General features: G+C 34.3%; 1 protein-coding gene across 1 annotated transcript in view; it reads left to right on the top strand.

Annotated features, from left to right (window-relative positions):
- The window catches only part of LOC148942299 (pickpocket protein 28-like), a 332,270-nt gene that overhangs the window by 203,463 nt on the left and 105,463 nt on the right, over nucleotides 1-23,344 (top strand). Inside the window, exon 5 of the mRNA XM_089103282.1 lies at nucleotides 1,667-1,781. Coding sequence (XP_088959408.1) covers nucleotides 1,667-1,781 — 115 coding nt within the window. The remainder of the gene's footprint in view (nucleotides 1-1,666; nucleotides 1,782-23,344) is intronic.

Raw genomic sequence — 23,344 nt, forward strand, 5'->3', positions numbered from 1 at the left:
CTAATGGTGTGACGTTCGTTTTCAAATACTTCGAGGATTTTTGGGTGACCAGTTTGGAGCTTAGTCATCTCTTGCTGGTATATCCAAACAGGCTTGACATAGAGGTTATGTCCAGATGCTGTTAGAAACGGAAGCATCTCTACTGCAGCTTGTAAGTGCAGATCCCACAGACCCAGTCTCTTGGAAAGTATGAATTTGAGCCACCTCAAGCCATGTCTATCCTAACCACGTCAAGATACTGAAACCAGAGCTTTGCCATTCTCTGAAACTGCAGATCTTGGTGTCGCTGCTTCAAAAAGTTATCCAGTTGTTTGAGCTTGAGATTCTGACTGTGATCTTCGGGTGGGAGGTATCCATCTAGAACGTCATTGAATACAGTAGAAATATCAAGAGGAGCCAAGGTTGCTTGCTCGTCTTCAAAGAGATGGGGAAGCATGGCCGAGCTCAAGAGAATGTGAGCACGAATAGCTCTGGAAATTGCCTTTCCAGAGAGAATTTTCGACACTGCACCAGGCACGTATACCAGTTCCAGGACCTCTTTCAGTCAAGAACTTTGCATTAGGTGTCCTATGCATCCAAAGAAAGTCATCTTCAAATGGAAACCACCCAGCTTGAGAACAATGCTACTCAGCTCATTCATGGTGTCGGACTTCAGGATCTTCATTGACTTCCAACAGAGCGGCTGATCAAGTGTGAGAAGTGGTGCGACTCTAAATGTTCTCCCTTGCCATGCAACAAAGTGGAAGGTTGAGTAAAGGAAGGAGTCGTTACTAGACGGGAGATCAATCATGGGCAGAAACAGGGTGCTTACCATACTGCGAAGGTATCTGGTTTCATTGTTAATTTCGTTAGAGAAAATTGAGTGCATGAAACTATTCCAGCTCGGTCTTTGAAGATTCAGGAACCCGGTTGCTAGCAACAGCTGATCGAGTGAGGCATACGGGTTGTTAAAAGTTCTGTTAGGAATCCTCTTACATTGCACCTTTGAAAGCACTGTCTCACTAATGCGGTAAGAGTAGATGGGAATTTTTTTGAGCTACTTAATTTAATAAGACTTCAGCTCTTGGAATGGGCGATCGGCTGTCACTTAGAAAAGGTGTGACTGTTGCTAGTAGATCCATCCCATGGAAAGTGTTTCTTTCGTTCATCGTGCACACATCGTGATCTGCATTGTCAGGTTCATGCTGCACAGCATGTGTGAAGGTAATTCCCTCAAGTCTAGATTCATCATGGACTGATGCACAACGTTTAAATTTGAACATATTCACTTGCATGTTTTTTTGTTTTCTTTTTATGTTTTTTTAACTTTAAAATCAAAAATAAAACAATAAAATGATAAAAGGTGATGTTTATGTTATATTCACTCAAATACAATCGTTTTTGGAAAGAAAACCATCAACAGGCTGCTTTTCTTTACAAGGTTCCTTATTCTTGGATTCTGGAAGCAAAATAGCAGAGAAAAACTAGAAAAAATATAATTTTGCAACGCGATGGAGATTTAGGTTTTTGATATGTTATAGCTATCTTTTTTAGGTATTTGATATGCTATCTTTTTTGAATAAAGTGGTGCAAAACTATTTTGTGTATCAATTTTTTCGTGGTTGGACCATTTTTCTCCATGTCTTTCTCCTACTATTAGAAACAATCACTTTTTTTCCTTTTTAAGGTCTTTCAAGGCTGAAAATGCATCTCGACCGGGAATAGACAACGGTTTATCATTAATACTGGATTCAAATCTGGACGACTATTTTGGAGCTACTGAAGATTTTAATGGATTTAAAGTAAGAAATATACCCCTTCCTACCACAGAAAAAATTGAATTTGCATCAGATTTCCTTAAAATTCCCCAATTGCATTTCTTTATAATTGCTATTACCAAGTATATCTCTTAAGTTCTCTTTTTTAACTTTCATCGTTCAATACTTTCTACTTTACCCTTCCACGTGTGTTTTGTTCCTTGTTTATTTCTATTAGAATAACAAAACTTAGTTCCACTTAATAATAACTGCGTAACCAAGGCTAATTTACTGCGTTGCAAAGGTTAATTTACCTTGTTGTCTGCTAAGTCGGCCTACAAACTTTTAAAGTTTTCTTTTGAACATTAAAATTTTAAATTCAAGGTTTTCATTTTTTTTATTCGTATCTTTTGGCCCATAAACTCAATTTAAATACCTTTACAAGTACTTGAGCTTACTGCTTATATTCATGCATGAAATTGGATTGTCTTCTTTTCGGAACGGAGTCCGAAAAGAAGAAAAGCAAGAAACGGAATATGATGGAATAAAAGCTAAATTTAGATCAAATATTTGTCACAAATCTACTATACCCTTAATAGAAGAATTAATGGAAGAACATTTCTTTTTAGAAGAAGATTTACAATAACTGTTTAGAATTGATTTTTTTCTCATTGCTTAACTTTTGTTTTTGCGACAAATCAACCGGAAAAAAACAACTTGTAATTCACTATTGGACAACGAAGTTGGTCAATTGCTATCCGAAAATCCCAAACGCTTTGTCAGACTGTCTTGATCCTTTACGTAAAACCAAATTTAAATTCTAACTACTCAGTGGCTCATATTTTAATTTTAGGTGAAAAGAATAAAATAAGCAATCAGTTTTCGAATAAAATTAAACAGTGGCCTTAAAACTTATAACGAAAAAAAGTTAGCATATATTTTAGGAGAACGGCCACTGTCTTATAACATCGCTCCCCGCACCTCTTAGCACTAAAGTTGACCTAGTGCTTAGCTGTTAGCATTTTAGAGTGCGCAAAATATAAGTTGGTATCTGATCAAACAGTTCGTGGTAACGAACTGTAAGTAAGGAGCGACCCGGCTCAATAGTAGCCGAAATCCTAAAAAACTAAAGTGTTGATACCACTAGATACATCAAAAGAATGGTATTTTTATGCTCGTCCCAAATATATGATTTTCATCAGGTTTAGTCCAATTCATCAATAGTTACGAGCCTGAAAAAATTTGCCTTGTTTTCTAAATAAGGGTAAACACCCCCCAAAAATGATAGAATCTTAATGAAAATCAAACGATCAGATTCAGCGTATCAAAAAACTCTACTGTAGAGGGTTCAAACTCCTATCTGCAAAAATGTAGAATTTTGTAATTTTTTGCTAGAAGAAAGATCACGGATGCGTGTTTTTTTTTCTTCTTCTTCTTCTAGGGGTGATCATATCGATTCAATGGTCCTAGAATATAACGAGAGGGCTCATTAGAACGGAAATTAAAACTTCTTGTGCCATTTTTAAGTGACCAAAAAATTTTAGGGTATCTAGGCCCCCTCCCACGCTCATTTTTTTCCAAAAGTTACCCGATCAAAATTTTATAGCTATTTTGTTCAGCAAAGTCGAAAATCTTATAAATATGTCTTTGAGAATGACTTAATCCTTCACAATCCCCGGGGGAAGGACTGCCAGTTATAAACTTTGCCCATTGTTTACATATAGTGTTGGTTATTAAGAAGTATACAGACGTTTTCAGGAAGGATTTTTCTGGTGGGGGGGGGGTCGGTGGAGGATTTACTCTGGAGGATGTTTTCTGGAGGATTTTTTCATGGGAGAAGGAAAATTTCTATGAAGGGGGCGCCGGATTTCCAAGCATTATATAAAAAACTATCTGAAATTAAATTTAAAAAAAAGTTTTTTTTTTAACTGAAACTAAGGAGCGACATTAAAATCTAAAACGAATAGAAATTATCCCGTATATGAAAGCAGCTATCTCCTTCTCAAAGCCTTGCTCTTTACGCTAAAGTTTTTTATTTTTTTCAAAAATAGAGTTGTGAGAAAGAGTCAAACTATAGCGTAAAGAGCGTAAGAGTGAAGTTTTTTTTTTGCATTGGAAAAAATAACTTTTTATCACGCTGCGCTTTTGTAAGAACAGTAGCTCTTGGAGCTTTTGTGGTTAAAAGTTAATATTTACCGTAAATGGTGGGGTTTAGAAGGAAGTCATTCTCATAAAAAGTATGATTTCTTTTTCAATTGAGGCTTAATGTCATTCTTTACATTTACTTGAAAACATTTTTTTTCATGTTCAATATCATTTTTGATTGAGAATAAAAATATTTTTGTTTACAAGGGTGGATCCAGGATATTTTTTTTAGGGGAGGGAGGCACAAAATAGGTTGATTCGATAAACTTACGTTAGGAGCAAGTTTAATTAACGCAAACTTGCGTTAATTAAATAAATTATACTACTTTGGTCTACGTTAGGGGGGGAGCTCGCCCCCTAGATCCATCACTGGTTGCTTACCATCTGTACAAAGAAATTATAGATATTAGCTACATTGCAAGGAATTTTCGGATCATTGTTTGTTTAGCCGTCGTTTCCAAGAAGAATAATAATGACTAAAAAATTGAATTTAAAAGTGCTTGAAAATTCTAATTGCGTTTTTAGTATTTAGAATGAATTCAGGGAGTCTCAGCTGACCCTGACTCTTATGCTACAGTTTAAATTTTTACCATCAATGTTTCAAAAACGTAAGATTCCCCTTAAATCGCTAATCCGTTATTATCTATGAAGATCCTAGAATACCAAACTAATTGTTCAGAAATTAGTTTTTATACTTACACTTACAACTACTGTTACTAACAACTCACTGCAGCACCAAGTCACCTGAGGCCGACGCAGCGGCGAACGCTCCTCCTCCATCCCAATCTATTCAAAGCCATCCTCTTTACAACCTCCTAGGAAGTTCCTATTTTTCTTTAAATCTTTCTTTATGGCATCCTCCCACCCCAACCGCAGACGACCTGCTTTACGTTTAGCCCTAGAAGGTTGGTCGAAAAAGACAATCTTCGGTAATATGTCATCCTTCATCTGCAGAACCTGCCCTAGCTATCTCAACCCTTCTCTCATATAGCCCTAGAAAACGGGATGGAACCACACTTTTCGTATAGCCCGCTGTTTGAAATGCAGTCTTTCAGCCGGGTACCCAACAATCCGTAGGCAATTTCTCTTGAAATAATCTAGCAGATCTTCATCCTCTTTTCGGAGTGCCCTTGCTTCTGAATCATATTTGACCACTGTCATCACTGTAGCCTCCAGTATTCTAACCCTGGTCTGCTGACTTATCTACCTATTCTTCCAAACTATTTTTTAAACTGTGAAAAACACCCTGAGCCTTAGCTATTCTACTTTTAGCATCTTCAGTGCACCTACCGTCTTTACTATTAATACTACTAAGGTAAGTGAAGCTGTCCACCTGGTCAATTTTTTCGTTACCAAACGCCACATTTTCATCTTCACTTATTCCTAGCCTTAGTGACTTACCCTTCTAACATTGATTTTTATACTTATTTTAGAACACTGAACACGGAAAACCTCTAAAAGTTTTTTCATTTTGCTCACACTTTTTCAAAATATTCTGCCCATATGTCTTTAACTCATTCCTTATCACAAAATGCCTTTCCTATGCTCTTTAAGACAGTGCATATAAAAAAATTCATATAAAGGGGGATAGAACATAACCTTTCTTTAACTCCAGATCCAATGCGAAACCAGCTGCTAATCTCATTTCCTACCTTAACCTCAGCAAAGTTATTCTTGTACTTAGCATTAATCACTATGATATATTTGTCTGGTATACCATACAAGGATAAGACCTTTTACAATAGCCATTCTATCAATAAAATCGAATACTTGCTCATAATCAATAAAAGTGAGAACCAAAGGTGTGTATTAACTCAAGCACTTCTCAATGATTATCGTAAGAGTAAAAATTTGGTCGACACATCCTCTACCCTTTATAAAGCGCACTGTTCTTCTCTTATAACTTTGTCTGCAGCATCTCTCTGTCTAAAAAGTATCATATTGCTAAGTTATTTGCTCCCTACAGAGACCAGACTAATTCCTCGATAATTACCACACTCACTCTTATCACCTTTCTTATACAAGGGCTTACTTCGGGTATTCCTAAAATCGCTGGGTACCTCCCTTTTTTCAAAAATTATATTCATAACCTTCAGCAGCTTATTTATAACCTCAGCGTCACCATATTTAAAAAACTCATTTACCACACTATCAGCACCTGAGGCCTTATTGTTTTTAAATCCTTTTAGTATTGCTGCTAATTCTTCCTAAGAAAAAAAAAATTTCTTTTGCTTCCAAGGTATCACAAACCTTTTCATTTTCCTCTATATCTTTTTCTGAAACTCAATCCTCGTTTAGTACATTCTCAAATTGCTCTGTCCATCTGTCTTTAACTCCTTTTTTATCACTAGTGGTGGCCCCGTTCCTATGTTTAACTGGGACAAGTCTGGATTGACTACTCCCTCTCAATTTATTAATATACCTGTACAATATTTTACTATTATGCCGTAAAGATGCATCTTCAATATTCTCGGCAATTTACCTATGGCTTCCAGTTCACACCTCATTAGTTTATATTTTAATACTTTCTTAACTTTCTTTACCTTCCTCTTATTTTCTTATGATCCATCAATCAGATAATTCTTGTACAAACCCCTTTTCCTCTGTATTAAACATAAAACTTTTCCACTAATATTTGTAGCCGCGTTTTCACTGCGTTTTCCAAAATACACTTTAAAACCCAAACAACACTAGAACAAAAAAGCTAAACCGCGAAACAGCAAAATTTAACAACTCAAATCATACGTTTCAAACGAAAAACTTTCTAACCACATTAGGAGACACCAACAAAGCTACCCAGACATTTAAGTCACCGAGAGGCACAACTAGACATCCTAAATAATACTTTTTAAAAGAAAATCTTCCAAAACATACTCGGAAACACCAACAAAGTTAACAGTGACAAGCTAACCCAAGAAACAGCAGAACTAAACAACCTTGGAAACAACAACGCTAAAACAGACAAGCTACACCCTGAAAAAGCAAAATTGAACATCCTAATTGAAACGTTTCAACGAAAAATTTCCAAAATACACTTGGAAACATCAACAAAGATAGCGCCGACAAACTAAACCACAAAACAGCAAAATTAGACATCTTTAATCATACACTTTAAACAAAACCTTCCAAAATACATTTTGAAACGCCAAAACAGACATGTTAAACCACGAAACAGCAGAACTAAACATCATCTTCAAAAAGAATCTGGTAAACACCAACAAAGGTAATACAGACATGCTAAACCATGAGAGAACACAACTGACCATTCCAAATCTTGCGTATCAAATGAAAAACTTCCAAAATATACTCAGAAACACTTTTAACGCTAGAAAAGATAAGCTAAACCATGACAGAGAAAAACTAAACCTTCTAAATCACACGTTTTAGACAAAGACCCACTTGGAAACACCAACAAAGCTAAGCAAACAACCTAAGCGATGAAAGACCACCAATAAACATCTTAAATCTTTCCTTTCAAACGAAAAACTTCAAAAATACACTTGAAAATAATAACAACGCTAAAACAGACGAGCTAAACCATGAAACAGCAAAACTAAACACCCTAAATCACACTTTTCAAACGAAGAACTTCCAAAACACATTTGGAAATGCCAAAAAGCTAACCCGACAACCTAAACCGTGAAACAGCAAAGCTAAACATCCCAAATTATAGGTTTCTAACAAAAACTTCCAAAACACACTTGGAAACACCGATAAAGTGAACACAAACAGACTAAACCCCGAAAGAGCACAATTAAACATCCTAAATCTTACGTTTCAAATGAAAAACTTATAAAATATACTTCGAAGCCCCAACAACACTAAAACAAACAAGTTAAACCATGAAACAGCAAAACTAAACATCTCAAACGATACGTTTCAAACAAAGAACTTCCAAAACACACTAGGAAACACTAACAAAGCTACTCGGGCATTTAAGCCACAAAACAGCACAACTATACATCCTAAATCATATTTTTCAAAAGAAAAACTTCCAAAACACCCTTTGAAACACCAATAAAGCTAACGCAGACAAGCTAAACCACGAAAGAGCACAACTTTACCTCCTAAATCATACAATTCAGATGAAAACAAAACAACACAACTAGACATTCCAAATCATACTTCTCAAACGAAAAACTTCTAAAACGCACTTGGAAACACCAACAAAGCTAACCAGACATCCTAAACCATGAAACAGCAAAATTGAAAATCCTAATTCATACGTTTCCAGCATCTACTTCTAAAACAAACTTGGAAACACCAATAAAATAAACATAGACAAGCTAAACAGCGAGAGAGCAAAACAAAACATCTTGATTATATATTTCAAATGAAAAACTGTCAAAATACACTTGGAAACACCAACAAGGCTAAAACAAAGAAGCTAATTACGAAACATCAAACCTAACCTTCCTAAATTATACATTTTAAACAATAAACTTTCAAAACACAATTGGAAACACCAACAAAGCTAACAAAGAGAAGCTAAACTGCCAAACAACGCAACTAGGAAAACTAAACCCCGAAATAGCAAAAGTTCAGCTTCAGGTTCTATTATTTACAAACTAAATACAACTGCAATGTGGGTATGCCCAGCTGAGAGTCTAGCTCGTATTACCAGGCAACCAATAACAAATAAAAAAAACAAAAACATAATATTTAACTGTATTTGTACATAATCACACTCTTTTGGAAATAAATAAAAAAAACTTATGACTTAACAAGCATCACCCCAAGCCAGCAGCCAAATGGAGAAAAACTAAAACAAAACACCAAAAATAATGAAGTGAAGCCCTGAGGAAACCCTACCATGAGAATGAGACAGCAGGAAGACCATAACTAAATTTAAAAACACATTAAATAATCAAAGGGTTGGTAAAACAGTTTTCAAATGCCCCCGCAGCGTACCAACAGAAAGACCAATATTAAGACCCGACACGTGCACATTTCAAAGTTTAGTTATGCAGTGCCTGAGTGAAAACGTCGATCTCTAAGTGCACGCTTGGGGTTCAACATACTTAGAAGATCCCCTCGTTCCATTATCATGCTCACATTGGTCAAATAGATCCATAGCATAAAAATTTTTCCGTAGAATTTTAGCAAAATACTTAACACAAAACATCAAACCATGAAAAGATAATAAAAATTCCACTGGTAATATATTAAGGAGAGACTAAACACTTTTATTTGGCGATTTTGATGGTATTGATATTGGGGAGGGGATGAAAGTTTTCAGGATACGTAGTACTTTATTTTGCTGCCTTTGAAGTGGTTTTATATTAGTTTTAAATGTATTCAGAAAAATCAGGGGACATTAACTCAGATAAGAATGGACGAGTGCAAACTATACCGATCTCATCGCATGAAAAGGTAGAATAAATTTCAAATGCCGCAATATTCTAATATTCCTTCGCAACTTCATCTGAAATTTAGCAATGTGTTCCTTCCAGCTCATATTCTGATCAACTAGCACACCTAAATATCATATAGTAGATAAACGCTCTAAATAAGTAGACTCATCAATAGGTAGTCTACTATGTGCGGGTAATATATGGTCAGTACGAGAGAAAATCATGAACTTGGTTTTTGACATATTAACAGATAATTTTTTTGCACTAAACCAATTTTCTATCCTCTCGAAAGCTGCCGACATATTCTTCTTAAGCGACATTTCATCAGCACCGGACACTGTGCAGGACGTATTGTCAGCGAATAGGACATTTAGCCCCGAGATCTTCCAGCGCCCAGTTGATGTCACTTAGATAAATAAGAAAGAGCAGAGGTCTAAGTATGGACCCTTGAGGAACGTCGACTTGACCAAAGATACCAAGTAGTGAAGAGGTAGCATTTCCACGATCCACAAACTGACTACGCCCAGTTAGATATGATTCACTCAGAGAATTTGCAGGTCCGGCTATACAATAATTTTCCAGTTTACGAAGCAAAATTGCATGACAAATAGTATAGAACACTTTTTTTATATCTATAAATATAGTAGCCATGTTTATTTTATCCAAAGTGTCGTGTATAAACTGTGTGAGTGTCAGAATTGCATGATCAGAGCTATGACCCTTCCTAAGCCCAAACTGAAGGTAATTAAAACTTCCCCTCTTATCAAAAAACTTCACTATACGGTTGTAAAGACATCGTTCAATTACTTTTGTGAATGAAGATAGGATTGAGATTGGCCTGTAGTTTGTTGGATCTTTCACGTCATCACCCTTATGCAGGGCTAAAACACGTGCAGACTTTAAACAAGTTGGGAAACGTCCACTTGAAAAACACAAGTTGATAACATGAACCAAAATTTCTATAACATCAGGCATTATCCGTTTTAATAGACTGTCGACGAGCCATCCGTACCTTCCGATGACCCATTCTTCAGTGGGTGTATAACTTGCAGTAATTACTCCACTGACACCGGCGTTAGGAAAAGAGAGCAATCCGATGGAGGTGGCAAGTAAGTAGAATATGCTGAATCGATTAAACTTCGAGTTGGTGCCTCAAGCGATATTTTGTGACCAATATTTGCAAAGTGCTCATTTAGGACACCAACAACATTTCGCTTTCCTTTTACAATTTTCTTGTCTTTTGGTGATAATATCTCTTCCGGAAGGTTTTTCATTTTCTTTTTCCCAAGGCATTCATTAATAACCAACCAAGTCTTTTTTGGGAACCCTTCAGCATTTTGAAATTCATGAAGATAGTTCATGAAGAACTATTTGGACAGTAAACTTTTTAGTTTATTAATCGAAGCAGCGTCCAGTCTTTTTGACCTCAAAGAATAGGATTTAGGGGAGGGACCCGTTTGAAGGTCGCATAGGATCATAAAATGGTCAGAAGTATCTTCAACTGTAACGTTACAACCCAGTGTCTCGAATTTTGTGAAAATATTGTCAATTAACGACGCTGATGACTCCGTGATTCTCGTTGGAATCCGGCATACTGGAAGCAAACCCCCGAACATACAAATATTTACAAAGTCAACGGCAACATTATTCGAAAGCATTGAATTCACATCCCTATGTACATTACTAATATCAATATTAATATCACCCAACATCATTAATTTACCCTTTCTTTGGGTCATCAGCCAGCTAAGTTCATCAAACTTTTCTACAAATTGTTTAGCAGCCGAACTCTGCGGCCTATATAGGGTGCAACATAACACTTTCGAAGGACTTAGATCTAGCTCATTAGCAAGAAATTCGAATGAAATTTCTTCATAAAAATAATCATAATCATTCACTTCTCTTACAAGGTACACTATCATTTACAAAGAGAGCCAACCCTCCTCTCTGTCTACCTTTTCTATTTTTAAATAAGAGACTTATACCCATTTAAATAAGCTAGCTTAGGAGATTACTCATTTAAAAATGTTTCACATGCACCAACATCATCAATATTATGGTCGGGAAGCAATAGTGAAATGTTCACTAAACTACTCATAAGTCCACAACAATTTAGAAATGCTATTCTCTGACACTTTTTTGTTGGTTTACTCATAATCATTCAAGGAGAAAGGTATTTGTTCGTGGGTAAATTATTGATAAAATAATCATAAGTATTTTAATCCTCTCTATCAATGCATGAAAGAATATGTTATAAATTCAAGGGTCTCCTCTCTAACTCACTCAACCTATCGCAAGTTCCACCACAAACACCATCATTCAAATTAGAAAATAGCTACTCACCCGTATTCTTCACTTGGTGGTGGAAACATCCTAAATCATATTTTTCATCAAAAAACTTCCAAAACACGCATGGAAACACCAACAAAGCCAACATAGATAAGCTAAATCCCAAAACAGCAAAACTATACAACTTCTTCAAAATACTCTTAAAATAACCAACAAAGGTAAAACAGACAAGCTAAACCACAAAATAGCACAACTAGACATCCTAAATCTTTTGTTTCAAACAAAAAACTTCAAAAATACACTTCGAAACACCTACAACGCTAAAAAAGACAAGCTAAACCATGAAACAGCAAAACTAAACATCCTAAATTAGACGTTTCCAACAAATACTTCTAAAACACACTTGAAAACACCAATAAATTGAACACAGACAAGCTAAGCCACAAAAGAGCTCATTTAAACATCCTAAATCATACTTTTCAGACGAAAAACTTCCAAAATACACTTCGAAGCCGTAACAACACTAAAACAAACAAGCTAAATCACGAAATAGCAAAACTAAACATCTCAAATAACATCTTTCAAACAAAAAAACTTCCAAAACACAATTGAAAACATCAACAAAGCTAACAGTGACAAGTTAAACCAAGAAACAGTAGAACTAAACAACTTCTTCTAAAACACTCTTTGAAACACCAACAAAGCTAACACAGACAATTTAAATCACGAAAGAGCACAACTAAACATCCTAAATCATAATTTTAGACGAAAACTTCCACAATACACTTGGAAACACCAACAAAGCTTCCACAGAATGCTAAATCATGAAACAGCACAATAAAACATCCTAAATCATACCTTTCAAACAAAAAGTTTCCAAAATACACTTGGAAACAGCAACAAAGCTAGAAGAGAAAAGCTAAACCACGAAACAGCACAACAAAACATCCTTAATTACTTGTTTCAAACAAATAGCTATGAAATACACTTGGAAACAGCAACAAAGCTAGAAGAGAGAAGTTAAACCACGAAACAGCACAACAAAACATCCTTAATTACGTGTTTCAAACGAATAGCTTTCAAAATACACTTGGAAACACCAACAAAGCTAACAGTGAGGAGCTAAACCAAGAAATAGCAGAACTAAACAAATATTCCAAAATACTCTTTGAAACACCAACAAAGGTAGCAGAGACAAGCCAAAGCACGAAAGAGCATAAGTAAACAACCCAAATCATACTTTTCAAAACAAAAACTTTCAAAATACACTTGAAAACGCCAACAATGCTAAAATAGACAAGCTCACCCCCAAAACAGAACAACTAAACATCCTAATGCATACGTTCCAATGAAAAACTTCCAAAACATACTTGGAAACACCAACAAACCTAACCGGACAACCAAAGCTACGAAACAGCAAAACTAAACATCCCAAATCTTACGTTTCCAACAAAAACTTCCAAAATATACTTGGAAAAACCAATAAAGTGAACACAGACAAGCTAAACCACGAAAGTGCACAACAAAACATCCTAAATTACATGTTTAAAACAAAAAACTTTCAAAAGGCACTTGGAAAGACCAACAAGCTAAACCATGAAACAGAAAAACTAAACTTACTAAATTATACATTTTAAACGATAAACTTCCAAAACACAATTGGAAACACCAACAAAGCTAACAAAGAGAAGCTAAACAGCGAAACAGCGCAACTAGACATCCTAAATTCTACGTTTGCAAACAAAAACTTCCAAAATACACTATGAAACACCAACAAAGCTATGCATCGAACGAAAAACCTCCAAATTACTCTTAAAAATACCAACAACGCTAAAACAGACAAGCTAAACCACGTAGCTGCAAAACTAAACATCACAAATGATAGATTTAAAAAGAAAAACGTCAAAAATACACTTGAAAACACCAACAAAGCTAACGGAGACAAGAAGAGAGACAAGGTAAACCGCAAAACATCAAAACTAGAAATCAAATCATACACTTCAAAAAAAAAATTCCAAAATGCACTTGGAAACCCCAACAAAGCTAACGCAGACAAACTAAACCTCGAAGCAGCAAAACTAAACAACTTCTTCAAAAATACTCTTTGAAGCATCAACAAAGGTAACACAGAGAAGCTAAACCATGAAAGTGCACATCTTAGCATCCTAAATCATACTTTTTAAAAGAAAACTTTAAAAATACACTTGGAAACACCAACAAAGCTAAAACAGACAAGCTAAACCCCAAAACAGCGAAACAAAACATCGTAATTCATACGTTTCAAAGAAAACTTTCAAAACACACTTGGAAAAACCAACAAAGCTAACCAGACAACCCAAGCCATGAAAAAGCAAAACTATACATCCAGAATCATAAGTTTCAAACAAAAACCTTATCCTACATGTCCAACGAAACACACTTGGAAACCCCAAAAAGTGAACAGAGAACAGGAACAAGCTAAACCGCAAAAAAGCACAATTAAACATCCTAAATCTTATGTTTCAAACGAAAAAATTCCAAAATACACTTCGAAAACCTAACAACACTAAAACAGACAAGCTAAACCATGTAACAGCAAACTAAACATCTCAAATAATAAGTTTCAAACGAAAAACTTTCAAACCACATTTGGAAACACCAACAAAGCTAACTAGACATTTAATCCACAAAATGGCACAGCTAGACTTCCTAAATCACACTTTTCAAAGGAAAACTTCCAAAAAATACTTGGAACCACCAACAAAGTTAACAATGACTAGCTAAACCAAGAAGCAGCAGAACTAAGTAACTTCCTCCAAAACACTCATTGAAACACCAACAAAGCTAACACAGACAAGCTAAACCGTGAAAAAGCACAACTAAACATTCTAAATCATACATTTTAGCCTAAAACTTGTAAAATACACTTTGAAACACCAACAAAGCTAATGCAAAAATGCTAAATCATGAAACAGCACAAACAAACATCCTAAATCATATCTTTCAAACGAAGAACTTCCCAAATACACTTGGAAATAGCAACAAAGCTAGAAAAGACAAGCAAAGCCCTGAAACAGCAAAACTAACTATCCTAATTCATACGTTTCAACGAAAAACTATCAAAACAAACTTGAAAACATCAACAGAGCTTGCGCAGACAAGCTAAGCCCTAAAACAGAACAACTAGACAGCTTAAATCATACACTTTATCAATCATAGCTTTCAGCATACACTTGGAAACACCAACAACGTTAAAACAGACAAGCTACGCCCCGAAACAGTAAGACTGAACATCCTAATTCATACGTTTCAACGAGAAAGTTCCAAAACAGACTTAAAAACATCAACAGAGCTTGCGCTGACAAGATAAACCCTAAAAAAGAACAACTAGACATCTTAAATCATACAATTTAGACAAAAACTTCCAAAATACATTTTGAAGTGCCAACAAAGCTAACACAGACATGCTAAACCACGAAACAGCAGAACCAAACAACTTCTTCCAAAAGACTCTGTTAAACACCAACAAAGGTAACACGGACAAGCTAAACCATGAAAGAGCACAACTAAACACTCTAAATCTAGTGTTTCAAACGGAAAACTTCCAAAATACACTCGGAAACAGCTTTAACGCTAAAACAGAGAAGCTAAACCGTGAAACAGCAAAACTAAACATCTAAATCACACATTTCAAACAAAACACTTCCAAAACCCACTTGTAAACACTTACACAGCTGATCAAACAACCTAAACCGTGAGTTAGCCCCACTAAACAACTTAAATCTTACGTTTCAAACGAAAAACTTCCAAAATACACTTGAAAATACTAAAAACGATAAAACAGAAAAGCTAAACACGAAACAGCAAAACTAAACATCATGAACCATACGTTTCAAATAAAAACTTCCAAAACACACTTGGAAATACCAACAAAGCTAACAGAGACAAGCTAAACCACGAAACACCAGAACGGAACAACTTCTTCCTAAACACAATTGGAAACAGCAACAAAGCTAACTCACACAATCTAAATCACAAAGGCAGCAAAGCTAAACATCCTAAATCATACATTTCAAATAAATCTTTAAAAATACACTTGGAAACACTATTTATATCAAGAAAATGTCTAAAAACTCCTTAGGAATTATGAGGGGTGTCAGAGGATGCTTTGGGTCAATCACAGAGTGGCACACTGGCGTAAAATGCTATTGAGGATCACAATCTAATAATGAAAGGGTATATTCCCACTGTTCAAACAAAAAAATATCTATTGGAGTATTCAAACTTGGAAAACGTTTAAGTGATGATGACAGGTACCACAGAGTGCCAAGGAGCAGTCACGGAGTGGCTTGCTGGTGTAAAATGCTATGGATCATCACGATATAATAATGAAAAGGTATATTCTTACTGTTCGAGTAAAAAGCAATATCCATTGGCATATTAAAACGTCAGAAAACGTTTAAGTGATGATGACGGGTGCCGCAGGGTGCTACCATATACCCAAATTTTACAAAATCACTGGAAATAAGGAGAAGGCTTATTCAGAAAATGTTTTAAATTCTCTGTCTTTTTTAAACAATAAGGAAATATGAAATTAAAGGCGAAAAGATATTATAGAAGATCAAATGTTTTGCTTAAAGTAAGGAGTGATGTTAAACGTAAGAGCCAGATCTAAAATGCAACGAAGGGATTGCTCTGTTCTTAGAAGGTCATTTCTGTGTGTTTTTCCACAATGTAATATCTATAACTCATGCTATGTAACATGTCACTGGCCTCAATACCTAACTTAACCTGTCTAGGCCCCGTCAGAAAATCAATAACAATGTAACTGCCAGTTGTGCCTAAAAAATTAATAAGCAATAACATTGTTGGATTCTAGCGCGCTCTCGGGGAGAATGGATTTAAAACACACGTTTCATATTTTCATCGGATCTAGAAACGTTGCCGAAAATTTTCCGAGCCGGAAAACAGCTTATCACGTAGAATTTATTCCCCCAAACATAATATTAGGAAGGATTTGTTGGTACGGATGGTTAATGCACCATTTCTTTGAGGAAATTTCCGGTCTTACCTTCGATTCTTACAGCGGATAAAAACCTTTGTTGTCATCGGATTATAAAGACTCCCTGAGGAAAAAATCTTGAAGAAAATAACATCTTGGAGAAACTGTTTTGAAGAAAAAATGTCTCGAAGAAAAAAAAATCTTCTGGAAAAAATACCTTGAGTAAAACAATACTTTGAAAGAAAAAACACCTTGAAAGAAAATACGCCTTGAAGAAAAAAAAATATCTCCTAAATCATGGTGTAACACCCATGTGTGCCCGATCCTCGGTTACAACCGTGGGTTACTCAATTGACTAGCGGGCCCTGAGCTCTATCAAAGCAAGTGACGCGAGATTATGTCATCTTTAATAAATTTAACAAGTCACGCAACTACTATTACGTAACAAACAGGTGTACTATAGTATCACGTAAGACCTAGGTGCGACTAATGACATCTTGAGGCATTGGTAACTCAAATAGAAATACTCCCTATCTGTGTTGTGGAATATATTTAGGCATCACTGCTTTTAATGTGTCAGAATAGTATAATTGAACACGGCTTCTGAGAAAATATTCGCCTGTGATAAACACGAAACCCAAAATTATAAACTGCAGAGCCTGAGTTGAAGTGTTGGATGTGGGTGGGCTGAAAACAGAGTTAAAACAGCAGCAGCTTGTATCCATTACGGTTTAGTTAAACCTAGATTAGTTAAAAACATGCTTATGGGAAGTAGCACCCTCTCAATTTTCTTTTGCCTTCGTGAAGGTCAGCTCATAATATGTTAATTATAAAAAAAATCCATTAAAAACATACTAAGATCAAATGGTTGAAATTAAAAAAAAAAGGTAAAATCCATAATATCTTTGGAAAAAATGGGAGGGATAGAGTTGAAACTTTATAGATAGAGAATGATAGGGGATAGAGATAGGGGATAGAGAATGTTTGGTAATTTGCCTCCTTAAACTCTTTGATAGTAAGGATTTAATTGTGGAGGATTTAAAAAGTAAAAAAACAATTATGTCTTCTATCTCCTGATTTGTCCAAGAAAGGACCGACAATATTTTATTGAATTTAATAGTTTACGGATGATAGCTTACTGGGTATCTATGCTGGAAAAAATAAACCTAAAAGGAAAATCGTAATTTGACAAAATGGGGTATATCAATTCGACAAACCACAAAATACTCAAAATATTTTTTTCTGGTGAGTGTAAAACCTTCACCTTAGGAAAATTGTGCCAAGAGGGTTTTAACAATGTCAATCAATGTTCAAAGAAAAATATGGTTAAAGTGAATACAAAACATTCATTTCTTTTTTACACTCATCTATGGCAGGCACGCTCATTTTTCAGGGTCAGGAAATCTAAGCGCCAAAACCCATATTGGCAGTGAGGTTTCCTATGAGGACCACTGATGTGAGGTGATCACTTGGAAAATAATATATTTTCTTAGACTTAAGGTGCTCTTCCTTGGTTTTGGACAACGACTTACATCTATAAATGTTGAATTTGCTCGATTTTGGACATGATTTTTGGCTATTGGATTAACATGCTGTTTTGTCCTAGGTAATTGGATGGATGAATAAGGTCTAGACCTTTTTCATGTGCTCATTTATCTCAATTACTAAATCGGAAAGACAGTTTTTTTATTTTATTTTTATTTTTATTATTTTTATTTTTTTGTTTAACCAAATACTTACCTGTAACATACTATATGATCCCAGGTTAGATCTAGTGCAGGTGGACGAATTTCAATTTTCCCCCGACAGACCGTAACCCTGATCTAGGCTTTTAGTCTGATACTGTTAATTATTTGGGGATTTTATCTTATTTAAGTTTCTGGTTGTTAAAAGGTCTTATTGTTGACGGAAATGGCCTTGATTTTCTGATATCTTCTTGATTTCGCTTGGTATGTCGCTATGGTTATAATTTTTGATATTTCAATGAATAAAAAGGATAATAGTAACAGTGAAGGAGGTTTATCGGATATTGAAAAATGTTCTGGTCGTTGTTTTCTTTGCCGAGATTATTTCACTCCACGGATTTTTGTAAAAAGCACTTTAGATAATAAAAAATTTCAATGTTTACTTCGGGGTAATGCAAATTGTAAAAAAAAAAATATTATTTATGTATTAGAGTGTAAAATCTGAGGCTTACACTTTGTGGGGGAAAGTATTAATAATAAGTATGCTAGATTTTAGGGATACAAAACCATAATTAACGGGGAAAAAACTAATAGTTATCTAATTCAACAATGTAATGATAATATTTTCTCTTTAACTAATCTAACTATTACCATTTTAGAAAATTTGGACTTAAATAATTTAAATAAAGAAGAGAAAAATAATAAACTACGTAAACGTGAAGACTAATGGATCCGTGCTCTCGGTACTGCTTATCCTTTTGGACTGAATGATCCTGTTGCTAAATATAGAGACATGTTTAATGTTGTTGTTTATTGTATAAAGTAATTAACGGATTATCCTTCTTTTAATCATCCCATTAAACGTAAAAATCAATCAAGAGGGCATAGGAAAAATAATAGAAAAAACCACATAGATTTAAATACTTATTTGAGGGGTTTGTGCCAGCTATGTGAGTCTAATAGTATGGCTATTATAATAAAATGTTTAAATAAGTTATCAAGAAATAATATAATAAAATTATTCTGGATTATAAATAATAATACACCATGTAGTTCGAAAAATAAACTAATTTATGATACGGTGTGTATTTTAGCTATAACCAAATATGCTTCAAATTATAAAAAAAAAAATTATAAGAATGTTAAAAAGGAGAATAGACTAAATTTATCTAAATATTTTAGAAGTAAACAAATAGAGGATATAAACTTACCTGGAATTTTAAACCAGCGGGATGTGAAACATGCTCTTCCTAGTAATTTGAATTATTAGAATAATCTGATTATAACATATAAGTTCTCAAAAACGTTAGGACAAATGATTTCTTAATTATAATTTAGTATTAAGAAATTTGACAAGGATAGTAATTAGAAACCTGTTTGTAATTTTACCATTTGTAAATCAAACTTACTAACATATTATAACAGGTGATTTGGCAATAAAAAAACGACAGTATCTACAGAGCCTAATGAAAATGGGGGCTAAATTCCGTCATTCTAATCATCTAAAACCCTCAAATGTTCTTAGTGGGTTAAATAATGATTTAAATTCATTTATTAGTAAGTGGTGTAAAAAAGAGAAAATTTATAAATATACTTTTCAGAATTAGAAAAATTTAATTATCACTAGAGTTATAAATAAGTTATATAATAATGCAAATAATCTTAATAATGAGGCAATATTCTATAATGCTAAGATAAAACAACCAATTGCTAATATAAAGAATGATTTTGTAATAGTACCTATTGTTAAAGCTAATAATAATTTTGCAATAATCTGTCAGAGGCTTTGTTGTGATGTTTTATCAAAGGAGCTACGTACAACGAACACATATGAAATGAGAGGTTCAAGATGAGAATAATATTTTAAAGGAAAAAATAGAAGATGTAATTTCTAAAAAATTTAATATTAAAGTTAATGATAATGATAATTATTTCCCTTTTTTATATTGGACTGCGAAATTTCATAAGAATCTTCCTAAACCGCGCTTTTTTGCTGAGGCGGTCAGATGCCCAACCAGAATTGCGGCGACTGACCTGTCGTGTATTTTAAGAGAAATTAGAAATAAATTCAAGGCATATTGCTGAGGAATTAAAAAGAATTCTAATTTTAATCCATTTTTTCCGGCTTCCGGCTTCTGCAAGAAAACAGCTTTGAATTGTGGATAATATTTTACAGGCTGTCAATTATCCTAATTATGTTGGGAAAGAATGTTTTTTCATAGATGGATCAGATGGTGTCAGTAAAACTTTTGTTTATAAGATATTATATCACATTCTGTGTGGCGAAAATTGCAAAGTAAAATATACGCCATATATAGGAATAGCATCAACTTTGTTGCCATTTAGTCCAACTACACTCAAGACTTTTGGCTTGAAAATTACGCTTTTGTTCCCTCCTTTGGCTTGAAAATTACGCTTCAATTTCTACTATAAGACCCGGTTCCTAAAAACCATTTTTATGAACCTTGGGGGATTACCCCATGTATACGTTTTCATACTTGACGAAGCACCGATGCTAACCAAGTTTTGCTTACAAACTTTGGATCAGTTGCTGCGGTCCATTGCAAATCCAAACTTGCCAATTGGAGGGAAAACTTTAGTTGCTAGAGATGATTTCCACCAGTGTTTACCATTTCAGCTCCGAAGCAACCGCAGTGAAACACCTGAATTATAAATAAAAAGAAAGTCATCTTTGGAAGTATTTCATACATTTGTCCTTAGAAAAAAAAAATACATATACCAATCCTAAACAGGAAGCATTTGCAAAGTACATCCTGGACCTGGGAAATGGACTTCTTCCCAAAAATTTCTTTATGAAATCGAATTACTGGAAGATATAATATCTGGTGGTACTTTAATTAAGGAAATAATTGGAGAATTTTAGCTTCGATCAATAAAGAAGTTAGTAAAATAAATAAAAAATTTGTCGATTGCTTCCCAGGAGAATACAAGTCTTATAAAAGTATTGATTCTTTGAAAGACAAAGAAATAGGAGAAATTGAATTCACTCCAAAATTCCTGAATTAAATTGGTACTACAGATTTATCACCCCATGACTTAAAAAAATAATACAATTTTTATACTTTTGCGCTATTTAGATATTTCAGAATGGTTGTTTAATGGAACCCGACTTTCTGTCGCTGAATTGTGTAACAACATAATTAAGACGAATATAATTAGTGGGGAAAAATCAGGAAACGAAGTTCATATTTCCCGAATTACGCTCGACTCTAGTGAAGGTCAACATGGATGTACTGTTCAACAACATCAATTTCCGGTTCGACCTGCATTTACCAAGACTACAATTAAGTCGCAAGGCAAAACTGTTGAATTAGTTGGTGTTATATATATATATATATATATATATATATATATATATATATATATATATATATATATATATATATATATATATATATATATATATATATATATATATATATATATATATATATATATATATATATATATATATATATATATATATATATATATATATATATATATATATATATATATATATATATATATATATATATATATATAAATTAGAGGATTAATTTGATACATGTCTTTTGATTCAACTTTGCCCTTTTCCAAGTCAAAGTTTAAGACGAACGCGGTCCATAGTTGTTAGTAACATTTCACATGTCAATTGTCCCAATTTTTTACAGGGAGTGACAGTATTAATCTAGCTGTTCACTTTGAAAAAGCTTTAATTTTTTTTTTTTTGTCCAGCCTATGGTCCATACTTGGCCACAAATGACCTATACAAGTATTAATTAGTTTAAACGCTATAAAACTGCAGAACTAAAGTACAAAGCTAAATATAAAAACTGAGGCCTTTTGTGGTCTTACCAATCTTCAAAAGTAAGGACACAGGATAGTCTTTATACTGTCCCTTTTGCCGGGACTCGGTTTGACATCTTCTTCAAAATATCCTCGGTAGGATAGATTATGGAATCTTCTTTTTCAGGCCACTTGCATTTACGTGTTCCTGCCATGCTTATTACGCATATTTTGGCTGAGTGGCTCTTAGGTTGAACAATACCAGGGTAATATTTAACTTAATTGTCAACTTTCACATAATTTCCCTCTGCAATAGTATCAAATACTCCGTCCTCTGCAGGGTGCTCAATTCCTTCTTGTCCTAGGTGAAGAGATAAGTCATCACTGTCATCATTCATTGAAAAACTTTTGTCACTCTCCTCACCTATTGCAATATCTTTTTCATCGCTAATTGCTTGACTGCCTATGGTCTTGCAACTTTGCTTCTTTTCCCCATTTTGGCTTTCTCCTCAGCTTCTATTTGTTTTTAACCGGAATATCGGTTAATACTTTTATTGAGCAACGCTTCCTTTTCTGATCGATTTTTTTCTAGGAGTAGCTTCTGAAAAAGGTCCGACTTAATCCGGAGTGACAATGGAAGAAGAAGGCTGTTTACTGTCAGGGAAGTCTCTAATACCTATTTTTGGGCATGCATTCTAGGACAGCGCTTGAGGTTCATCCATGTCATTTTCATTATCGAAATGTTCAGACGACATGCTTGGTCTGTCATTTATGTGCGAGGACAAAAAATCTTCTTTAGTAAAGAAGTCAGGGTTGAAAGACCAAATCCCCTCTGGATTTAAAGATTATGTCATTTTGCCCCCCAGCAGAGGTCGTTTTAAGTATCTATTTTGCATGCAAAATTACAAAAGGGATAAAGCTAAATATAAAATACCAAGTGTAATGAGTCTGTTTACAAAAGCGGTTAGAAGCAGTTTCATAATACCTAAAAGACACAAAAGTAAATTAACAATTACTCAAAATGAGAAAAATGGACCATCAAATGAGATAAGATCAAGAGGACGACCCAAAAAATATAGATTAGAAATTGGTAAAAATAAACAACCTGGATCATCAAATGTGACAAGACCAATTCGAAAAAATGTCTGAAGTAATGAAAAACAAAAACAAAGAGCCAACAAATATGCTGCTAGAATACATGCAACAATAAGTCAAAAATGAAAGAGAGGAACAAAGAAATATGTGGTTAGAAGACAAGCGGCAGCGAGAATTACGATGAGCAAAAAACGATAGACAAAAGAACAAAGAAATATGTGTTTGCAAGAAATATATATATATATATATATATATATATATATATATATA

The sequence above is a fragment of the Artemia sp. Qi Xiang Cuo genome, chromosome 17 (assembly GCF_049724085.1).
Source record: "Artemia sp. Qi Xiang Cuo chromosome 17, ASM4972408v1, whole genome shotgun sequence".
NCBI lineage: Eukaryota > Metazoa > Arthropoda > Branchiopoda > Anostraca > Artemiidae > Artemia > Artemia sp. Qi Xiang Cuo.